Raw genomic sequence first — 22,505 nt, forward strand, 5'->3', positions numbered from 1 at the left:
ATGGTGACTAAAGACTATTTTCTTCTTGTAAATATTGAAGTTACTTTAGACTTGTCAATGGATTCCTGTGACTTGTCGTGAATACAACTCAAAAGTCACTTTTGTCTTCAGTGTGGTTCTTTTGCAAATATCAAAGACAATTTGGAGCCCACAACCAACCTAACTTTGGCGTTGCAATAATCAACCATGACATAAATAGACATCTACGTGTCTGGCAAAAGCATCCTTTTTTTGTTTTACACCATTAATTTTTCAGGACAAAAACATTTTTCGCTGATTCACTCTTTACAGATTTCCCCCATAACCTTTGGGCAACCTGTGCAAATGTGGTGGGAACACCGACAGCTCTTAGTCCCGTTTCAAACTTCCATTACTCTTGATTTCTCACACACTGATAAATCTACTTCGACGCAGTAAAGTCCTGTAAAATTAATCATTTAAGTAGAAAGGATAAAGAATATCTAGGTGTGAGTGTTGCGATATTGTCTGTCTGCATGTGTTGCTCCATCTTTTACGCTCAAATATGAATTGCTTCAAGGATTATTTCAAGGGGCATTTAGCCCACTTTAGGAAAAATAATCAAATTTCGAGGTTGGAAAAAAAGTAATTTAGTATACAGCGGACCCTGCAGATTTGCGGTTCGGCATTCGCAGATTCACCCATTCGTGAATTTGTTTGGGGGAATCCCTTTACATGCAGAAAGAAACTTACAATACAAGAGCAATCAGTGTGTAGTATATGATGACAGTCATATGCGGGTTTTTGCTATTCATGGTCGGGGCGGGTATCAATTGTATTTTTAATGGCGTCAAATCTCAAACCGGGTTGAATGTGACGCCAAGAGAATGAGGGTGAACATACTGTACATTTTTTGTGTGCTTCATGCCAAACGTTCTACCCCTTTGTTCTCCGGGTGATTTGAGTATTTGTTGTTCACAAGGCAATTAAAGTTGATTGTGTAACAATAACTTTACCACATTAACTAATTGTGCCAGTGGGCGTGGCCATCATTTGATCAAACCCTGTCACGTTCTGCTTGATGGTAGTTGTAGGACCCCAAAAAGCAGGGAGGCAGGGAGGAGCAGGGTGGATTGACCAAAATGTATTTAACAAAAAATACACACAGCAGTACAATGGGAAAAAAACCACTAAGTCGAAGTACTCAAAAAAATGCCTGGAAATCACAAGTATAAACCAAACTACAACAGGAAACAAAACATGACAGGAGCACACGTATGCTCACATACACACAGCTCACAATGACCCAACAAAGACTGACAGAAACTCAGGGAACTAAATACAAGCTAAGTGACGAGACAACGAGAAACACCTGGACAACACACAAAGGGTTGAGGGAGCTAATTGGTTCCACACAAGGAACACTGATAACGAAAACAGGTGGCGAAAAAAGGGCACATGAGGAATCAAAACCAAATGTAACCAGATCGAAACATAACAAACCCGTCCCCCGTCAATCTCGCAGTGCAATTCCAGCTCAGGCTTCCCTGTGTGGAGTTTGTATGTTCTTCCCGTGCCTGAGTGGGTTTTCTCCGGGTACTCCGGTTTCCTCACACTTTCCAAAAACATGCATGGCAGGCTGATTGAACACTCCAAATTGTCCCTCGGTGTGAATGTGAGCGCCGATGGTTAGTGGTCTCTATGTGCCCTGCGATTGGCTGGCAACCGGGTCAGGGTGTCCCCCGCCTAATGCCAGAAGACGGCTGGGATAGGCTCCAGCACCCCCCGCGAACCTTGTGAGGATAAATAGGATCTGAAAATGGATGGATGTATGGACGTTCCAATTACTGACGGGAACGTCCGCGCGCAGGAGCTCGAATGATTGTGTGTGGGAGCGTGTGCGTGTGTGTGCGCGTGCAAGCGTCTCTTGCCGGTCTTGCGTGTTGTTTGTGTGTGCGTGCGCGCGCGCACGTGCTTGTGTTGTTTGTGTGCGCGCGCAGGCGTCTCTTTCCCGATCACTTCCGGCTTGGCGGGGCGGATGGAGGTCGTCCACACAGCGGGCGGCTGACTTTCTTGTTGATGGAGTTGGCGAGCCACTCACATGGCTCCGGAAACCTCCCGCGGGCCGGGCGTCACCTCGGCCGGCCTGTAGCGAGAACGAGCGTGGGGGACACCAGGCGAGGAAAAAAAAGGGACGCTTCTTGTAGTTTGCGTGGCAGTTTTTCGCGTTGCGAGCGTGACCAAGTTAGACCGCCTATTCCACGCTCCTTCTTTAATACAGGGTAATAGTCACTGTATTGACATCGATAATAAGTATTTATTCCACGTTGAGTCGAGTTAACTCAATAAATTCCTGCCGGAGGCGTCTGTGAAAGACTACTCGTAAGGTAAGACATTTGAATGTAATAATAACCTCTTGTAAGCCAAAATGTTGCTTTCTTCAAGATGTAACAGCAGCATCCTCCAATGCATAAGTCGTTGTTATTTTCAGTCAAGTGTCATTTAGAATCCTTTCAACTCGTCGTTCTCCAGCTCAAACAATGCTCAGTTCTCCACACCACCATCATGACCCAAGATTAAACTACAGTACAGCCATGTTAAATGTTGATCAAAAAAATTAAGGCAGCGGTTTTATTCTGAAAAAGTGTATCTGTTTATTTTTGTAAGACACTGTACTATTATGCACACTTTGAACATTAAAACTATTGGAAAAGAGAAAAAAACTTCGTTCTGGAATACCGATTGAATATACTGTATGTTTGAAAAATAAACAGTTCTGATAACGATACTGATTGAAAAGTTAAATACCACTGAACCGTACTTTAAAAAAAATGACTGTACTGGATCAGAATACACTTAAGCAGACTTTATCCAGGGCCGCAGGCTACATTTAAAAATGTTTAATAGCTGTTTTAATAGGGTTGTCCCGATTCAATCAAATGATCAGAAAACCAGGGCTCATAACATGATTTTCAGTTGATCGGTATCATCTGGAAAAAAAAAAAGATTCTAAACTGTCTTCATTTTTGAAGGTCACAAAGCGATAAAATGAACCTGGGGTATCAATATAGCCAAAAGGAAAAGGAATATTTATGGTTTATGTTCCAAGATGTCATGTTCTGAGTTCGTACGGTGGCGTTAAAAAAGGCGAGAAGCAGTGTCCCCCCCCCCCCACACACACACACACCTTTTTCCGAATGCAGTTTCTACTTATTGATGAGGAATTGGATCAGGACTCTAGCAGATACTCAGAAGTGGTTTGGGACCCGGACTCAGGTGCAAGAAAATGTGATGGGGATATCTTTAGTTTGCAATGTTGTAAATATGTTGCGATTGACTCATTCATTTTTTTTTTCACCATTTTGTCTTTAACCCTTTCATGCAGCCTGTCACCTGAAAACCTGACAAGCTGCCCACTGTCGTAACCGCTGTCCCTGAAAAGGTTAAATGATGTCTTTCTCCCACTGGCATTATTATTAATGTAACGATGACGTCTTCCAATGCGCAAGTGTATTCTCATTGTACTCTCCAACAAGGACATATTTTCAATCTCGCTAGTTTGACTCGAAAGAATGTCTTTTTTTTTTTTTTGACCTTTCAAAATTCATGATTACACTGTTCGACAAGTTTCCAACAAAACTGAGCGATTTCGATAGTTTTTCCCTCTCACTAGTCTAAAGATGGCAACTGCAAATATAGACATCTAATATTTGGTTTTCATATGATTAAAACTTAAGTCAACGGAAAGCCTTTGGTGAAATTGCAGTCAATATTTGGATATGGAATATTAGTCTGCCTTCAAGGCATCTGAATGGCACTGACAGTAGGGCCTCCCCCAAGGCAGAATATTTATTTCGTGATAAATTGCAAGATACCGTGTTTGGGTCTATTCAGTTTATTGCTTGTAAATGTTCCAGGATCTGGCAAAGTGACAAATTTTATGTTTGAGACTGAAGGCAAGTAAAAAAAACAAACAAAACAAGCAGGACTGTGCGATTCTGAAATGCTCGCAGCCAAGAAGGACTTGTAAACACTCCGCATTCCACATATTTCTCTCTCTCAGTCGCTATCTCCGTTCTCCCGATTCCAGACTCTCCAATTTGAGGTTTTTGAGAATCCTTGCGATGAATCATTGCGATATTTCCTTGAAACTGTCTTACCCCACCCTCCCATTCTTTCCAGGAGGAAAGCCGGGTGTTTATTCCCCCTCTCGAAGCGGAAGAACATCCCGAGGGCGCTTTTTTGGCCGATGATGAGAATACCAGCGGGATTTTGAAAGGCTTCTTCACATATGTGATGGCCGCCCAATGATAAGTTGCTGTGTGTGTGTGGGGTGGGGGGTGGGGGGGGGGGGGGGGGGAGAAAAATGTGTTTCTGACACATTTGGACCTTCAGAGTAGCAAAAGATAAATTCCAGGTGGAACCTTTGATCAGAATTCCTTAACATATTTGACAGACTGCGATATTTCATTTACCACATAACTAACAGTACTTAGTCAATCACCCTGAGGCTCGCCACACATGGGGCCATGCAGTGGCATATGACTGAAGTGAATAAATACCGGTATATTATGTTTTACAAACATCATTAAGTGAAATGTGGAGACTCTCTGTCTCAGAACTGCACCGGAGCTTTTACAACCCAAATTGCGTACGTACTGTAGCAATACAGAATATAACGTAGAGGTAGGACCCACATGACGGAAACGCTTTTTTAAAAATGAAAATTGATAGCTACTTAAGTCTCGCGTTTAAAAAACATACTAAAACTCGCTGTAATTATAGTCAAAATGGTCTTTGTAATCGTACTTTTTAAAAAATCTTGCACTTGACAAACTCCATATATTTAAAACACGAATCCTAAATCTAATTAAAAAATAAACGACAAGGAAGGATTGAAAAAAAAACACGAACAAGCCTCCTCTGAAAATAAAAAGTGAAATGAACCGAATGAAAAAAACAAAACAAAACAAAAAACAAAAGTCAAAATGAAATCGAAACCATCTACAATGAAAAATCCAGGTCTCCATGATTCCGGACATGCCCTTTTGTCTGAGTAAAAGTTTCCATTCAGCTTTAGCCTCCAAAAAGCCTCACGACATTACGATAGGTCGGAAAATGATTGCTAGCTAATTCTGCGCAGGGGGTGGGAGGGTGGGGGGCGGGCTGTCATGTTTCCAAAGAGAGTCCTACGAATCTCATCTTTTTTAAAAACATTGTGAAACCTGTTTCCTCGCCTTCCTTCTCGCCGTCATCCTTGTCTCTTGTTATCCCCCCCCCCCCCCCCCAAGTCAGAACAATGGTATCTTTTATTTTAGGGCTCATGACTCCAGGAATGATCTCCGTCTCTGACGTACTTAGCAATGGACGGAAAAGTCTCAGCCGTCTCTGCTGTTTAGGGAACATTTGAATTTGTTTCCAGTTCCAGTAAACTCATTCAGTACCAGCCAATTGTGAACCAAGTCTGAAAAGACGTTTAAAAACGTCTTTGGGAGTTAAAGAGTTGACTTTTTTTTCTTTTTTTTCTTGTCAACAGGGATGATTTCTACCTCGACTGACCCTCGAAGCCGTTCACCTCCCTCCATTTTAAGGGGAACTAGTCTGATGTTCACTCGGCCTTCAGGGCCCTTGGCCTTGCCGCAGGGATGGCAGCATTTGCCCTAAACCGGAACGCCCTCCCAATCATGAACGGGTAAGTGGACCTCTCCCAGTTGGAATCGAAACTTCAATGAGACATAATAAGCATATTTTTCAGCTTCCAGTTATTTTAACCCTTTGAGGGGCAGCGGTTACTACAGTGGACAGCTGATTATGTTATCAGGTTGTAGGGTGCATGAAAGGGTTAATCGCTTGTCTGGGACAAAATATTCCAAGGTTGAAGAATTGGAACATGTTTTAAAGTACGCACAGAATATTTAATACATGACATAGCATCAACCACAAATATCTCCCCCACCCCTCCTGTCCCCCCATTTTCCATTTATTGAATGTTTATCAGCATTTTAGGGCGAAATCCCTGATCGGTGATGGGCTCCAAGATCCCGATCATGTAAAGCCGAGCTTTACAAAATGTTTTGCACATGGAAGTTCACTTTATAAGCAACGAGAGTAGAAATACTGTTTTAAACATAGTGCCCATCACTCGACAACATGTTCCCTCTTCCAACAGCGGTAATCAGTTTCACGTCCGGCAAGGTACCACTGGTACCAGCTCCCGAGATAGTAGCAGCATGACTGGCAGACCGGTGCCGCAAGTTCCAAATCAGGGCCCCTACTGCCAACTGCTGGGTGGATCGCCCTACAGCCCAGCCAGCGCTCAGGTACCGCTGGTTCGAACACAGACTACTAGGAACAAGAGTGGAGGTGTACTTAATAAAATGGCCCATGTTTCAACTTCCCAGACGAGCCTCACTAGGACGCCGGGTCGCCCTTTTGTCTTCCCGCTTTCCCCCGGCCCCACCTCCCGCGTTCGCTCTCCGTCGCCTCGGTCCCGTGAGCTCCTCGGGGTTAACGTGGGCCAACGGGTTCGAAGACTCAGCTCACCCGGTGCCGACGAGGAAGAGAAGGAGTTGTCGGGAGGCGGCGCAGGAGACAGGCAAGAGGAGCGGAGACGCCAAGCGCAGCTGCTGCAGATTCATAAAGAGCTGCAGAACGTGGAGGTGAGCCTTCCACCCATTTCACTCAGGCTCTACCGATTCATCCAGTTTCGATACCACTTGCCCTTATTCGGGTTGCGGGTGTGCTGAAGCCTATCCCAGCTGACTTTGTACTAGAGTCTGTGAATGCTTGACTAGAGTCAAGCATTCACAATCACTTTTATAAGTGGTACCTCTACTTACGAACGTCTCTTCATACGAAATTTTCAAGTTACGAAACGTCTCAACAGGAAAATATCGCCTCTTGTTCCGAAAGAAATTTCAAGATACGAAAGGTAAAAATACAGTATGGGCTGCTTATCCAAGCTCAGAGTTTCCTGAACGCAACATACTTATAGCTCGTCATTCGCCCAGGAGGTGTTCCGATGGTTTTACGTAAATGTGAATCACCCAGAAAAATATTCACCAGTCGGGCGATCGCTCACTATGCTAATATTTGCCTCGGACATTTTCGAAGGATTGTTAAAAGCCGACAAAAGCAAACGCCCTTGGATCATTTCTTGACAAAACGCCAGACAAAACCCATTTCTGAGAGAGACCATGAACTAAAGAGGGCGAAAAAAATGATGAGTGTGGAGTTAAAAGTTAAATGACCCTAATTTTTATTCTTTATTCTTTGTTTTTTACACTATGCACGCACAACTCTTATTTATTGTGCAATAATCTAATTGTAACATGTATTTGTTACATATTTTTGATGCCTTTTTATGCTTTAGGAAACATTTATGTCTGAATTTTGGGGGGCTTGGAACGGATTAGGGCATTTACATGGAAAACGCGTCTCTACTTACCAAATGTTCTAGTTAAGAAATTTCTTCCAGAACCAATTAATTTCGTAAGTAGAGCTGCCACTGTATAGCTAATCTAGATTCATGCTAATGTGAACACATGATGGAAAAAGAGCATTGCTCCCGATTCCAGTCTACGTGGCCGCGTTTTAAGCAACGGATATTAGAGCGCACAGGTTGCACCAACACCTGTAGATAGACAATACAACAATACTCACAGGCATGTTTTCTTTATCCTCTGCTAAAAACGGCTTCCATGAAAGGAGTTTGCTGAGTCACTTCCAGGATTTGTGAAAGTCTGTTTCGATTGTGTTGTCATGACTGTATGACTGTCATCACCTGCTGGCCAAGTCTCCTGGAATAGATGACTAAACTGTACAGAGCTAATCTGTCGGCCCCGAGTTATGTCTTCCAGTGTGGAAAAAGCGCTCGAATAAAGGTCACTGAACGCCTTCTTTCCTCTGTGTGTGAGTTGCAGGTCAAGGGGAAAGTGGGCATTTTCGAAGCGCACATTTCTGGGATTCGTGCAAAGGTGCTCACCAGCGAGCTCCAGTGCAGCCCTCGGTCTCCGAGACGAGCAGCGGGCCAAGTCCCGCCTCCTCCCAGCCGTGGCAGGGCAGCCCTCGAATGCTCAATGACCCAGGCCCACCAGAGTCAAGTTCCTCCCGCTCTCCAAAATGGGAGAGAGGGCGAGCATGAAGCAGTGCACGGAGAGAGCAAGCGGGAAGAAAGTTGCGTGATTAAAAGAAGCAACGACGCGGCGACGTTGTTTGTTGAAAACGGTTGCCGTTCAAAAACAATAGAAGCTCCCCGGTCAGATGGACCACTCCTTGTCCAGGGTCCCCCGGAGACATTGGAGGCGCCTTCAGCCAAAGATGGAGGGATAAAAGAGGACAGCGGGGTGAAGGAAAACAAACAAACACCGGGAGATGACGGAGATTCAAAGGAGAGAGAGGTGAGCGCCAGACAGCAGTCGGGTCCTGAGGTGCTGCTGCGCACGGAGACCGACATGTTGGGCGCCCAGCCAGACGCATCTGCATCAAAGCCTGAGGGTCCCCCTCGTCTGACCAACACGCCTCCCACCGTCCTTCCCTCCATCCCCGCCGTCATCATCACCGACCACGGCCTAGAGAGCCACCTTCAAACCCCCGTCGGCACCCCGAGTCCCACTTCGAGCCCCGTGCCCCCGTCCAACGCCTCGGTGCGCTCCCTCAGGAAGCTGTCTTCCTCCTCAGCCTCCTCGGCCGGCTTCTCCTCCTCTTGGGAAGAGTCGGAAGAGGATATTTCCGACACAGAGAGAGGGGGGCACCTTCTCACGCCGGCGCAGCTGAGCTCGCGACAGAAAGCAGTAAGTATGACAGAGTACAAATACCACATGTTGTCGTAGCGATGTATAAAATGCTAACAATTACAAATAAGAATCAAAAACTTGCGCATCATTTTGCGACCGTACTGTTGGCGACTCAAATACTAAGTTTGAGAAAAGGACTCGCTTAGAATTGTTAAATCGTAATTTCAAAGTTTTTGCCTCCTTTGTAGTGTGTGCGCATCATGTGAGGTGATCCTGGGGCTTGACTCACAGGAACAAAGCTAGCACTGTGCCTGACCTGCGTGTGTCCGTGTGCGTGTGTGTGTGTGTCTGAGTGCATGTGCGTGCCAGGTTTCTTAAAGGAAAGGGTTCAAGCAAAAAAAATAAAAATAAATAAATAAATTTAAAATACAACTCGACACATCACACACACTCAGGACTTTTCCTGCCCTTTGAAGCACTACAAAGAAGAGGTGCTGGCTTCTTGTTTGTTATTTTAATTGATCGTAAAAGCGCGACCTTGACTTTCAAGTTGAATTTCTTCCATGACCACAGTCTATCCGTCCATCCATTTTCTAATCCGCTTATCCTCGCGAGGGTCGCGGGCGTGCTGGAGCTTATTCCAGCTGTCCTCGGGCAGTAGGCGGGACTACACAACCTGAACTGGTTGCTCGCCAATCGCAGGGCGCACACAGACAACCAACCATTGGGGCTCACAAACACAATCAATCCTTGGGACAATTTTAGAGTGTTAACATTTACCTGTCATGCATGTTTTTGGAATGTGGGAGGAAACCCGAATACCCAGAAAAAAACCCACACAGACGCGGGGAGAACATGCAAACTCCACACAGGAAGGCCAGAGAAGCGGATTCGAACCCTGCATCTTTGCAGTGTGAGCCCGACGTGCTAAACAGTCGACCACCGTGCTGCCCTGACCAAGGTCTAATCTCAAATAAACCTTCGTCCTTGCAAAGCCGGAAAATTATTCCAGCCCCGCCCCTGAAACCGCTTAAAACAGACACTTTAAAGTGGAAGTCAACCCAAAATTTTTTCTTGACAATATTGTGTTCGATGCATCCCCACACGACAGTCTGATTAATAGCACGTTTGTAGAAATGAGTTAAGTGGCAAAATCCACTTGTTTATTTGTTCATCTCAGGGGGCGGCCATTTTGTCACTTGCTGTCGACTGGAAATGACATCACAGCTTCATAAAACAGCTGACTGGTTGTACCCTGAGCAACTGTGATGTCATTTTCAATCGACAGCAAGTGGCAAAATGGCCGCCGTGCAAGACGGATAAAAACGGGTGGATTTTACTGCTTAACTCATATTTTTATTATTGTCGAGAAAATTGTGGTATAATATTCAGTGAAGAAAAGGACCAAATTTGAAGTTACTTTATTCATGATATCTATTTTTAATTAATCGAACGATTAATCGGTTATCTGAGTTTTATTCCGCCAAATATCGGATTTGGCGTCGGCCTCCAAAAATCAAATCACACACATAATGCAAAGCAACAGGCGAAAAAATGTCATGGTCACTCTAAACTACTTCCTTTACACAAGAAGCAGCGACAAACAAACAAAGCATTTAACAATAGTCCCGAGTAGACAGCGCTCCCGGCGTGGCCCAGTTATGACAATTTGCCGGAAAAGGCAGTGTGAGTAATGCTAAAACAAATTGATTAGTAATTCATGCCTGATTATTTCCTTGTCGCTTAGCAGCTGGCAAAACACACGACCCGGTTGTAAGATTTTGACCTGTTGCTTAATTGTGTTCCTCTCTGGTCCTGTCGGCGGCGATAATGTGGATTACAAAGTAGTTGACGCCAAAGCAACAGATAGTTTGTGGTCTCTCGCGTTTCGTTTGATTCGAGTAGACGGAAATCAGGACACCTTGCTAAACATCGACTTAAATCGTTTTTTTGCAACTTTCTCGAGTGTTAATGTGCCGACTGCACGATAGCGTGACACCGAGTTAATGTGGGTGTCGAATAACGTGTCCCTTAAACGGATGTCCCGACGGTCACAGGTGTCTTGGGTTGCAATTTGTTTATTTTGGCTGATGGATTTGAATGAAGGCTTAGGATTTCTCTTTGCATATTTCCACTGCAAAGTGAAAAAAAAAAGACCACGACTTCTGCTGATGGTTCTGCGTAAATCATTTTCAAACTCAATTTTACATTTGGATCCCCCAAAGGCCACCACCGCCGGCACCGAGATTCCGATCGTTGCGTACCCACCTGTAGCTCGTCAGCTTTTGTCTGATGAAACCTTGAAACCGTACCGACATGCACCGACATATTAGGCATGCTTGATTGTGCAAGCGGTATGCGGCGCGAGGCCAAGGAGCCAGAGCGCCCGATGAAGAGACAAGCGTGACGCTCGAAACACGCTGCTTACGTTTATGACTTGACGGAAGAAACAATTGCCCCCCCCCCAAAAAAAACCTCCTACTTTGACGAACGACCCCTCTCGCTTAAAGCGCGCTCAACGTTCCTTTGGCTTTTTCACATGACGGCCCGCTTTCAGGCCTGACTGGTCTAGGCTGAAATGTAGAACAGAGCCTTATTTAGACACAGCCTGGCTCATCTTTTGACTCCTCCGGGCAAGACTCCAAAATGGGAAAGGCACACGTGTGCTGCAAATGTTATTGTAGTTGGAGCACAATTGGCAGCTGACGAAGCAACCTGAACGAGTTCATCATCAGGCGTCAGCATGGGCCCAGATTACATCAGCAGGGATTTTTTTTGTTTTGCTTCAGATGCGCCCGAAGCCATGGCGGTCCAACGGAATGTTTGTACACAGCTGCCTCGTAACAATGAAGGAAGTTTCCATGCACGCAGCATGACGAGTAAAAATCCCAGTTCACACGTGTTTGCTTAAATGAGCGGATAAAAATGTAATTTGCATGCCGGGCCACTAGTTGGCAATGTCATTTCGATCTGATCCGAAACTGTCTTTTGAATACACATTGGCTGGCTAGTCGTGATTTTAGAATTGAAGATACGCAAAACAGAAGTCGTTATTTGTTGTTTGGTTGTCGTTTTTAGCGTTTTGAAACTTTTTCAGTTTGAAGTTGAAAACATTTGACATAGAATACAAACTAAATGGGAAGCCATTCAGGCGATAAAACAGCTATAGCATATATATATTTTTAAATCGTTTAAGTGGTGCTGGGGCAACTTGAACTGTCCTCATTTGTCATAGTTCAACACATTAATAATCCGTAACAATAAATAGTGAAAGAAAATGGGCTATAATTTAGCTTTGGATGGAAATGATCACAACATCGAGATCAGTTTTCAAATTTTCAAAACATACACAACTTTTTCTTGCAAAATGACACTTAGTTAAAAGCAGTGTTCTTTAAACAGCTCAAACTGTTCATTATTTTATTCATTTGAAATACTTTTTAAAATAATCGGCCGATCAATTTGCTGTCAGTTTTATTCTGTCAAATGTGAAGATCGGCATCGGCCCTTGTAACGATGCAACTTTTTTTCATGCCAATTACGTTCGTCATAAAGGCTGCACCCAAAGATTCTACCCTGTAAAACAAACACGCACACACACACACACACACACACACACCCTGACACACCATCTTGCAGACGCTACAACTGTCAAAAAGTGGGACACACACACACACAAAGCAAAACAAAACACATGCTGCACTGTGTGCGCCGCAGTGGAAAATGTTCACTACCACAACGGCCTGTTGCTTGGCAACCCCGTGACGTCAAACTGAGTTTCCCTCTTACAGCTGTGTGCGCGCGCGCCCATGAGTGTGTAACTCTTAACCGTGACTGCGCCGCAGAGGGAGACACCAGTCAAATAACAGTTAACAGATCATAAATAACGCTGCCCGTGTGAGATGTTTCGCAATGTGGGTGTCAAAATGCTCACACGCCCGGCAGGGGAACGACCATTTTCACAATTTGTTTTTTTACTCACTTTTTTTTCTTCTGCAGGCTGGACCACACACACACACACACACACGAACACACACGCGTTCTAATTTTAAGCGCGTGTGTGAGAAGTAGTCGGAGTGTGTGCGTTCCTCCCCACTCTAAAACTTTGCAGACATTGTTTGGTGCCTTGCAAGAAGAGCTGGTGGCGTGCGATAGTGGCGTTGTTGTTTCCTCCCGCGCGAAAGCATCACCGTGCATAAATCGCACTGCCGTTGAGTTTTCAAATTGCATACTCGTTGTGCCGCCATCAAGGGGGTGCTTTTAAAAATATCTGAATCCATATCATGAAAATAATAATGAATTCAGTGATTCAAAGTGTTCGATGGATAAGACTGGGATGACATCTCAGTGGAGCGTAGAATCTAACTGCCTGCGCGTTACACCACCTGCGCCACAACTTAGACCTGCTTTTAACTGGTCTAATGTCGAGTCGACTTTTACACAGCGCCAAATGCGGGAAGCTAACAAAAACTAATCTGCCAGTTTTTACGCACATCATTGACACCGATTGAAATGCATTGGGAATTTTTTTTTTTTTTTTCAAATCTGTGAAAAATGTGAGGAGGAGAAGGGGGACCCCCCCCCCCCCCCCCCCCACACACACACACACCTCCTCTCTCAATTTCAAAAGTGCTCCACTGCAAAGTGGATTTGAATTGGATTAATTGTTCAGCCCGAGTCCTACGTGATTATCACCTCATCTCTACGTGGTAATATTGTGAAAATGCCCGGTCAGCACATTTTTAGATGAAAGGATCTTGATAAATGAATGCCAGGAGACATCATACAAATGATGTACACGGTCCTGCCTTGGCTTTTCTCCCTACTTCACTTTTGCTCTTTGTGTTGTTTACAAAGGGCAAGGCCTCTCTCGCTTCTTTTGTTTGTAGACACCGGCGGATGTGGAAAATACTGTGGCTGAGGCAAAGTGGCATCCCCTCCACTCCCCCCCACCCCCCTTCACTTCCTGTCGGCAAGAAGTTCCTCTGCTTACCATTTCCTCTCTCTCTCTCTCTCTCTCTCTCTCTCTCTCGGTGCAAAGGTTGTTCTCTTTTCTGGTTTGTCACCCAGCCGTTCTGGTGATGCCGATAGGAGCAACCACATGGTCGATTGGCCAGAGGCTTGAGCCCTCACTCGCCCCTGAGTCTTAATTTCTCATCTTAGCGAGACATTTTGGACAATTCTATCCATCCAATTTTAGGAAAGGTCCACAAAAGCATGCTTGGAATTTCGGTGTGGAAGGACGCCATTCATCATCCTCCCGATGAGCTAGAATGCAGATGCTGACCTTGCAAATGGACTAAACATCAATTCCTGTCGGTGGCCACATGTCCGAGTATTTTCAGACTCATTGTCTCTCATTATGGAAGAATGATTATTATGATGAACTCATTCAGGACCAGATGTTGACTATATTACCAGCTGTTTGAGAGCATTTTGGCTGAACTTTCAAGACAAGATACAGCTCAAAGAAACAGTAGAGTCTTCACTCTTCACCCCCCTCAAAAATTGTTTCAAAATTTCTTCATTCTTTAGTATTCAGCAGTAGAACATGAGTCGGTTTCTGACCAAAAAGCGGAGAAAACAAACCTTTTTTTTTTTGAGGGGGGGTGAATGAAACATCTCACAGAGCGGGAGTTTTGCCACTATTATTTTTTGCTTATGTAACTGTAAAACACCAAAAAGAAGATTGCGGAGAGGCTTGGATTGTAAAATAATCATTTATTCACACATCAGAATCAAAATAACTTTATTGTCAACGTACCACTGGGTGAGGTGAAATGTAACAGACACAACATAGACATAGAAAAACAAAGACCAATGGTGGGGGGGGGGTCGCAGAACAAGAGTCCACCGAGTCACCTTTTACAGTGCCCCATTTTCGCAGACACATTTTTTCACCACGTTGGATCAAGGACATGAAGGTGAATGTCCCTTCCCTGGGGTTTCCATCATTGTTGTGACTGACCTGTGTGCAGATTTGCATGTCCAGATTGTCAGTGGTTAGTTTTGCCAATCAAATGACACGCGGTTGTCTATCGGCCCCGCATGCGTTACTAGCCAGTAAGGAGTTTCGGGTGCTGGACGGATGATTAGGGCCGGCAGAGAAGCTTAAAGATGACCGGTCGCCACGATGGGTCACTTGTCGCCGTTCTGTCGCCAGAACGCAAATGAACCATTTGGAAAATAATCCAATTTGCTGATTTTTTTTTTCTTGCCCTCAGTATTGCTCTTCCGATTTGATATGCGATTGTGTTTTTAAAGTCCCAGTTTGTAAACTGCCATGCTGCTCATTGCCATCGTGTGATGTGTTCATCAATCTTTAGTTGTGCAGAGAACCAGTCGTGTGACTCCTTACTGCTTTACACAGTCAATGAGTTTGCGCGCGTGTGTGTGTGTATACAGTCCATAGGTAGTCATGTTTCATCCAATAAATTTCCATCAAGTCCACATGGGCTGACGTCACGCGTTGTCCTTCTTTGGTCCTCGTGTCCTCGACCTAACGTGAAGTCACGGCTTCTCAGTGACTGTAAAATTCAAGAGGCATCACCCGACATACAGTAAATCACAGTGTTTATAAGATGGCTGTGCGCGGGGAAGGGGAGAGCCCTCCGAGAGACGTCAGAAGTGGGGTTTTTTCAATTTTTGGTGGTTGCCAAGAGAAACCTCGGGACCCTCTGGAGGCGGGGGTCACAGTGTTCTGGAAACACAAAGTGGGGGTGTGGGAGACGCGGTGGTCAGGGACACCCAGCTCTGTGTATGTGTGTGTTTGGCCAGTCATTCCATAAAGATTAAAGTCAGAAAAAAGTACTAAAGCCCAAGAGGTTTGTTTCCCTGGAGATCCACTAAAGCTGTGGTTTAACTGGCCGTTGGACTCTTCAGACTGGACGAATAAACATAACACGCCGTTTTATTTTCAGAATGTTCTCTTCAAGTTGGTGAGCAGAAGAAAAAAAATTTGGTAAACAAAATTATACACATTATTATACACATTAAAATGCCCCCACTTCTGGTCTAGTCTTGTGGGTCCTTTACAGGTGATAAAATGCTAGCATTCCTACAGTTGGTTTGCTAACGACACCTTGAGCGGATAAATCAATCAGGCAAATTATTAGTCCTGTACAAAACAAAAACATTGACAAAATTGTTGGTTTAGAGTTGTTGAAAATAACATCTGCAGCCCCTTTGGGTTTATCTGAGACTACAGTCAAAACCTGCGCATACTCGCGTTTTGCTAGCTGTGGATTCGCTTATCCGCAGAGTTCTTGTCTTTTTTTAAAATACTTTTTCATTTATTTTGGTAGGTTTTCCCCAATATTGAATGTTTACCTCCCATCATTTTTAAAAAAATAATCTTTTGGGGTTGTTTATTTATTTATTTATTTTCATGATGCATTTCAGTGGGCATCAAATCGACTCAGATTTTCGCTATTCGCGGGTTACCCCAGTGCTTCTCCCCCTTTGCTTATCAATGGCTTTCTCTAACTGTGCCCTATCTTGACAGCACAAATCATGGAAGAAAATCAAGAACATGGTCCACTGGTCACCATTTGTCATGTCCTTCAAGAAGAAATATCCCTGGATACAACTGGCAGGACATGCTGGTATGTGCACACACACACAAACACACGCACACAAATTCATTTTTATAGGGACGTTTATCTGGATTAGAATCATTTGTGGAATCAACCAACGTCGTTTATTTGTACTAGATACAACCGGTGAAATGATTGAAGCACTTGCAGCCAAATTAACCCTTTTAGGGTCAGTGGTCACCCCAGTGGACAGCTAATCATGTCATCAGCTTATGGGTTGTTATTATTGGTGCATGAAAGGGTTCAAATGGATCTTGAATGGCTATGAATGAGTTAAAATGACTCCATGTGATGTCATGTAGTTCCGTATGGCAGTGGAAACTAGTAAGTGGATACAAATCCCGATTCAAGATGGGCCTTTTATAGCATTCCCCCCAGGAGGCCGTGTTGACGGTGGTTCCTGACGGGTGGCTGTCGTACGCGTCAGGGCCCTAAAAGGAAGTGTGGCCTTGGGGCAAAAAAAAAAAAGCCCAAGCGAGACGGACATCCCCGGCGTCTGTTGGGATCGGCTCGACCTGGCTGGACTGTCCTAAGATTCGTCTTGCGGTCTAACGCTGTGTCTCTGTTAACAGGGAGCTTCAAGGCCGGAGCCAACGGTCACATCTTAAAAGTAAGTCCAACACATTGTCACCGTATCGTAAGAGGCGGCACCAGCGTGTTGATCTCGGGTTCTCCGTTTAGAAACACTGCGAGTGCGAGCAGCGCTGTCTGTCCCTCCTGATGCGGGACGTGCTGTGTCCGTATGTACCCGGTTACCACGGCGACGTAGAGAAGGATGGCCAGAAGTATAATCAGATGGAGGACCTCCTGGCTGAGTTTGACTGCCCGTGTGTGATGGACTGCAAGATGGGCGTGAGGTAAGAGGACGTGGCCTCATCGCTCTCTGAAAATGGTCGCCTCCATCAAGAGGGAAGGTCCAAAGCTGGATGACCTCCATCGTTGTTTACTGCGTGGCCCTTCCGTTTTCCCGTTCCTCTTCCTCTTTGGTATTTCTCCGCTATGATGTCATGCTATTCATGAAGCTAATTCGCTTCTTGCAGTGGAACCTAGCGCTGAGCCATTATGAAAAATTATCGAATTGCTTCTTTTTTTTCCACTCTTAGTATTGCGATTACGATTTATTCTGTGATTCTTTTTTTCTCATTTATTTCCTTTAGGCTTACACTCAAATAAAAGCAAATAAACCAATTAGTTTTAATGAAAGACAGTTTGGTTATCTTCAATTAGTTATTAACTTACTAAACACGTTGAAGTGCACCCACCCCAAAAAAACAACTTTTCTTTTTAAACTTTGCTCAGGAACTTTCATGTGTGTGTGTGTGCATGCTTGTGGGCGTGTGTGTACCCATTTTAATGACGGCAGTGAAAAAGAGACTCATTGATATAGAGACTCATGATGAATTCGAAGAAATGGTTTAACGGTTACGAAGAACGCTTTGCACGCGAGTGTCCTCGGGCTAACATGCTACATTGCCAAGTTTGAAGACAAACACGTTATTATTTAATCACACGCAGCGGTATGTTAGTGTAAATATGCGTTTCACTGAATATTCATGATGGACCTGTCCTGTCTAGTTGTGAAGTATTTATTTTCTGATCATATATTTGAGGATATACGTTAGAAGAAATCACATGGCTTTACGTGTGTATGTGCCCTTTCAAAGGCTACATGAACACTTAATATTGCTGATCTGATCATACCTAGGCTTTTGCTGTATTTTTTTTCATTTTCCGAAACCACAGTTACAGTAAACGAAATAAAACACATGAATTACATTTCCCTCGTGGTTTCCTAATCAACCCTTTCATGCACCCTGCAACCTGATAACATGATAAGCCATACACTGTAGTAACCGCTGTCCCTCACAGGGTTAAACTGCAGTAGTAAAATGCCAATTTCACACATTTTCATTCATCCGTTGCCCTATTTTCCCCTCATCCATCAGGACATATCTGGAGGAGGAGCTGACCAAGGCCCGCAAGAAGCCCACCCCGCGGCCGGACATGTATCAGAAGATGGTGGAGGTAGACCCCGAGGCGCCCTCGGCTGAAGAGAATGAACAGAAGGCGGTCACCAAGCCCCGGTACATGCAGTGGCGGGAGACCATCAGTTCCACCGCCACGCTGGGCTTCCGGATAGAAGGAGTCAAGGTTAGCGTTCACAAAGCCGAGGATGTGTATGTGTTTTTTCGGAGTATGTGTGGGAGGGGGTGGGGGGGGGGGGGTGTATGTCCTTCAGGGCGATGATCTAACTTCCTGTTTTTTTGCACAGAGCCTTCTAGTCGAGTGTAAATCATTATGTCTTTCTTTGTCGTGTGAGGGGTCTGTCGGTGGCAGCTTGGTTGGCCTTTAGCATCTGGCCCTGACACACACACGCACATACACAGGCGGTTTCGGCTATATAAGGACATTCATGGCTTCCCGGTGGTCCGTTGCCATGACTCTGAGGGTTATCCCCAGAAACAGAGGTGTGTGTTTGTGTGTGCGCGTGTGTTCCCAGACCTGAACCTTAAAGGCGGGGGTGATGTTGTCCCTCCAAATAGTACCTTGTTGCTTGGCAGCCACGGAACACAACGAATTCTACGAATCTGTAGCGCTTCTGTGCTGCCGACGTGTATCAGAGCTAGTCACGTGACATCAAATGTCAGATCTTCAAAATAACCTCCACCGCCTTCCTCAACTAATGTCCATTTGTTCTTGGGCTCCTACTCTGTCCTCCCTTTCCTTCCTCTCCAGTGTGAACACGTACACCATCCTCTTCCGCAAAACAAGCCGGGAAATTGTGGCTCCTCGTGTGTCGCAAACAAAGTGGATCGTTTCACAAGTGGCCTCGATAAGTGGTGACAAAGTTCTCAGGAGTCAGACAGAATAGTTGGCAGTCCAGGAGTTCCACAGGGAACCATCCTAGAGCTCTTTCTTTGAATCCTTTCTCAACTGTTTCAGCTAAAGAAAGAATTTTTTTGTAAATTCAAGTTTATTTATATAGCCCTCAATCACAGAAGAGTCTCAAAGGGCTTCACATTTTAGCTACATCCCGCCCAAAAGGACAAAGACAAAAGAACAAAACCTTAAGTAGTTGTGATTGAAATGCGTTCAGCCGCAATACTCACACAACAGTCTGAAGACCGTCTGTCATATCCTCTCTGCAGTGATCCTCATTGAAGAGACATTGACATTGGTAGCCTAAAGTGCTAACATGCCAACAGCTGGTATGCTAACATAGCATAACAGCCTGAGTATTGAAAGAGCAAAGGCAAATTTGTAAGGATTTTACATTGTGTCCTGTGGTCATATACTATTTAGAGCGAGAATCGATAAATATGCTAATTTGCTAACTGTTTGTACATTATCGGCTCTTTGAGACTGGACTCTTTCAAGAGTTGTGATGCAGAGTGTGTCCTGTGGCCCCACAGAAGGAGGACGGGACAGTCAACAGAGATTTTAAGAGGACAAAGACGCGTGAGCAAGTCATGGCGGCCTTCCGCGATTTTGTCAAAGGCGACAAGGACATACTGGTAAGTGGGCTTGGGAACCGAAAACCCCAAAGCGAAAGCAACTCGGCAGAAACTGACTGACCTGTGGCATATGAGGGTGAGGGGCTGGGGGGGGGGGGGGTACGGCAGCTAGCTTTCATGATGTTAATGCATGTACAACACGCATGTGTTTTCAGAATATCTACCTAGCCAGGCTGAAGGAAATCAGAAGCACTCTGGAGACGTCGCCTTTCTTTAAAACTCACGAGGTAAGCCTATTTCCTCAACATGTAAGCTTCTTCAGCTTTCTTGTGAAAAATTGTCCGTGTTGTCGCGCAGGTGATCGGCAGCTCCCTGCTGTTTGTCCACGACAGCAAAGGCAGAGCTAAAGTGTGGATGATCGACTTTGGAAAGACGATGGCCCTCCCCGAGGGCCAGGAGCTCGACCACCGAGCGTCCTGGCAAGAGGGCAACCGGGAGGACGGCTACCTTTTCGGACTGGACTGTCTGGTGGATATCATTTCTGCCTTGTTGGACTCTGAAATATGAGCGCTTTTACTATTATTATTATTATTGTTATTATTATTATTATTATTTAATCCGCAGCGGAAACATTTGGAAACGCACGCACGCTCTCGTCTTCGGATGTCAGTTTTGCAGATGTTCCTTCCCTAAAGGGGAAAAAAAAACACTCAAACCTACTCTTTCATGCATCTTTAAAAGATACACCGACACACCCTTTTATTTCAAGTAACAGCAACAGAATTACAACAGTTGGAGATTTGGATAATCTGTCATGGAGTATTAGGCAAAGGCTGAAAAGAAGACAAAAATGACACTAAATTAATATTCGTTATCTTGCGCAAATAAAGTTGTTTATTTTTGAGAAAAAAAGTTAGAAGACTGAAAATTTGTTGTATTTAAAGCGGCTCCACTGATATTCTTCCTTTTCCCTGTAAAAGTTTTAGTCTGGTTATATGACTTTAATTTTGAAAATAATTGAGTTGTAAAAAAAAAAGGGACTTTATTCTCATAAAATTATGTCTGTTTTTATCATTGCGAAAATATACCACTTTTTATCTAAAAAATACACAACTTTATTTTCGAAAAATAACATTTTTGTTTAAAAAAAATAAAAAAATACACGACTTCTCGCCACAAAATTATACAATTCATGTGATTTAATTTAGGTTAGCACTTACTGTAAATCTCAAAATTATCCAATTTTATTATTATTTTTAATTGTCTTCAATCAAAAATAATGAAAACATACATTTTATTAGAAAAATATATAATTCGTTTTTTAAAGAATTATGCCAAAAACACAGCTTTTCATCTCGAAATTAGAAAACCTTTTAGTTGTTTACCATTTGTAAAAGTAGATCTAAATTCTCGTAAAATTACAACTTCAATTATAATTTCACGGGGAATATAGAACGTTAACGCCCTCCAGTGGAAGTACGAGGAAAGACATGGAATTCAAAAAGAAGAATGCACAAAGTGCCTTAAAAACACACAATGAAGCCTCAAAATGTTTTGGGATTAAGTTAAATTTCCAGTGAGGACGGGAGAGTTTTTGCTGTTATACTTTTACCATATTTGTTACTTAACATGTCGGCACGATAATTTCCACGTTTGAAGATTTTTGTTAAGTGTGTTTGGCTTGGATCTGATGTCTAAAACTTATGGGTTAAATGAGCAAACTTATTAAATGCTCTACTTTCCTATCCTGTTCATTGTGTGGATGACACCATTTTAGCGCCTGCTGAACACTCTTGATGTGCAACCTAATTTCAACTATGGTGCCTTACTGCCTTTACTGTCTCCACCATCTGCCTTCACTCCATGTCTTATTTCCCTCTGTAACTCTTCAACGAGTGCATGTTTATTAGCGTCTTAAATCTTGTTCATCTCTATTTATAATACAGCATATTTCTTTTAGCTGATGGCTTGGCCCTGTGGGATGCTTTTGTTGGACTTTTTTTTTTTGGTCTCATTTGAACCTGCGCTTCAGTATTGCAGCATGTGCTTGAATGAAAATACACTGTCATGATAAAAGTAGAGTGTCTGGGTGATTTTTAAGAGGCGAACTACAATTAAGATCGTCTCTGTGTTAAACAGAAAATAGAAAATTTCCCCCAAAATGCATTTAAAGCTATTTATTAGAACTGGGTTTACTGGCTCTAGTTTTGCTGGTTTCCAAATGTATTATTACTGCCATTATAATTTGGATGATTTATTTAAATAAATTAATAAATCAGGGAGGACTAGTTTCCTTACATTTCCTGTCAATATGTCATGCTATGTTTTAATAATGATAATACATTTAATATTTTAAGGTGCTGCCCTTTTTATTAATAAGAATAATACATAAAGTTATATTGTAATTTAATGCTCTATACTGCAACTTAGATGCATTCTGACACGATTTATTTTTAAAATGCATCTTACACAATGTAATATATTACAAATATTTAATTTTATGACAATTTGTTGTTTAAAATTAAAAATATCTTATTACTTCTGGTTTTATATTCATTATATAATAAAAATAGGTAAATATTTATTATCCAATTTGAAAAAGAAATGCCAATTATGTGCTCTCCTTTTGATTAGTGTAATACAGTGAATACTCTATTTAATGCTATTATTGTAATGTATTCGTAATATTACATATCAAGATGTACAATGCGTCGCATATAATGCCACGATTTTGATAATTAGGTCAGAAAGATTAAAAACCC

General features: G+C 43.5%; 1 protein-coding gene across 1 annotated transcript; it reads left to right on the forward strand.

Moving 5' to 3' along the window:
- The first annotated feature begins 1,994 nt into the window (after positions 1-1,994).
- LOC147185783 (inositol-trisphosphate 3-kinase A-like) lies at positions 1,995-21,819 on the forward strand. The gene is made up of 12 exons (XM_086104419.1): positions 1,995-2,345; positions 5,495-5,650; positions 6,128-6,278; positions 6,360-6,617; positions 7,881-8,750; positions 16,198-16,297; positions 16,861-16,898; positions 16,970-17,145; positions 18,235-18,439; positions 19,702-19,803; positions 19,959-20,030; positions 20,101-21,819. The coding sequence occupies exons 2-12, from the start codon at positions 5,604-5,606 to the stop codon at positions 20,308-20,310; spliced, it is 2,229 nt and encodes a 742-aa protein (XP_085960545.1). The 5' UTR covers positions 1,995-2,345; positions 5,495-5,603; the 3' UTR covers positions 20,311-21,819.
- Positions 21,820-22,505: the final 686 nt, after the last annotated feature.

Source organism: Hippocampus guttulatus, chromosome 23 (genome assembly GCF_054856545.1).
Source record: "Hippocampus guttulatus isolate MCC_2025c chromosome 23, RoL_Hgut_1.0, whole genome shotgun sequence".
NCBI classification, from domain to species: Eukaryota; Metazoa; Chordata; class Actinopteri; order Syngnathiformes; family Syngnathidae; genus Hippocampus; species Hippocampus guttulatus.

Bases quoted from the DNA above. Each gene is read 5' to 3' on its own strand.
- LOC147185783 (XM_086104419.1), top strand. From the start codon at position 5,604: ATGGCAGCATTTGCCCTAAACCGGAACGCCCTCCCAATCATGAACGG. The intron at 6,618-7,880 runs GTGAGCCTTCCA...TGTGAGTTGCAG, and splicing joins AAGAGCTGCAGAACGTGGAG to GTCAAGGGGAAAGTGGGCAT. The intron at 8,751-16,197 runs GTAAGTATGACA...CTATCTTGACAG, and splicing joins TGAGCTCGCGACAGAAAGCA to CACAAATCATGGAAGAAAAT.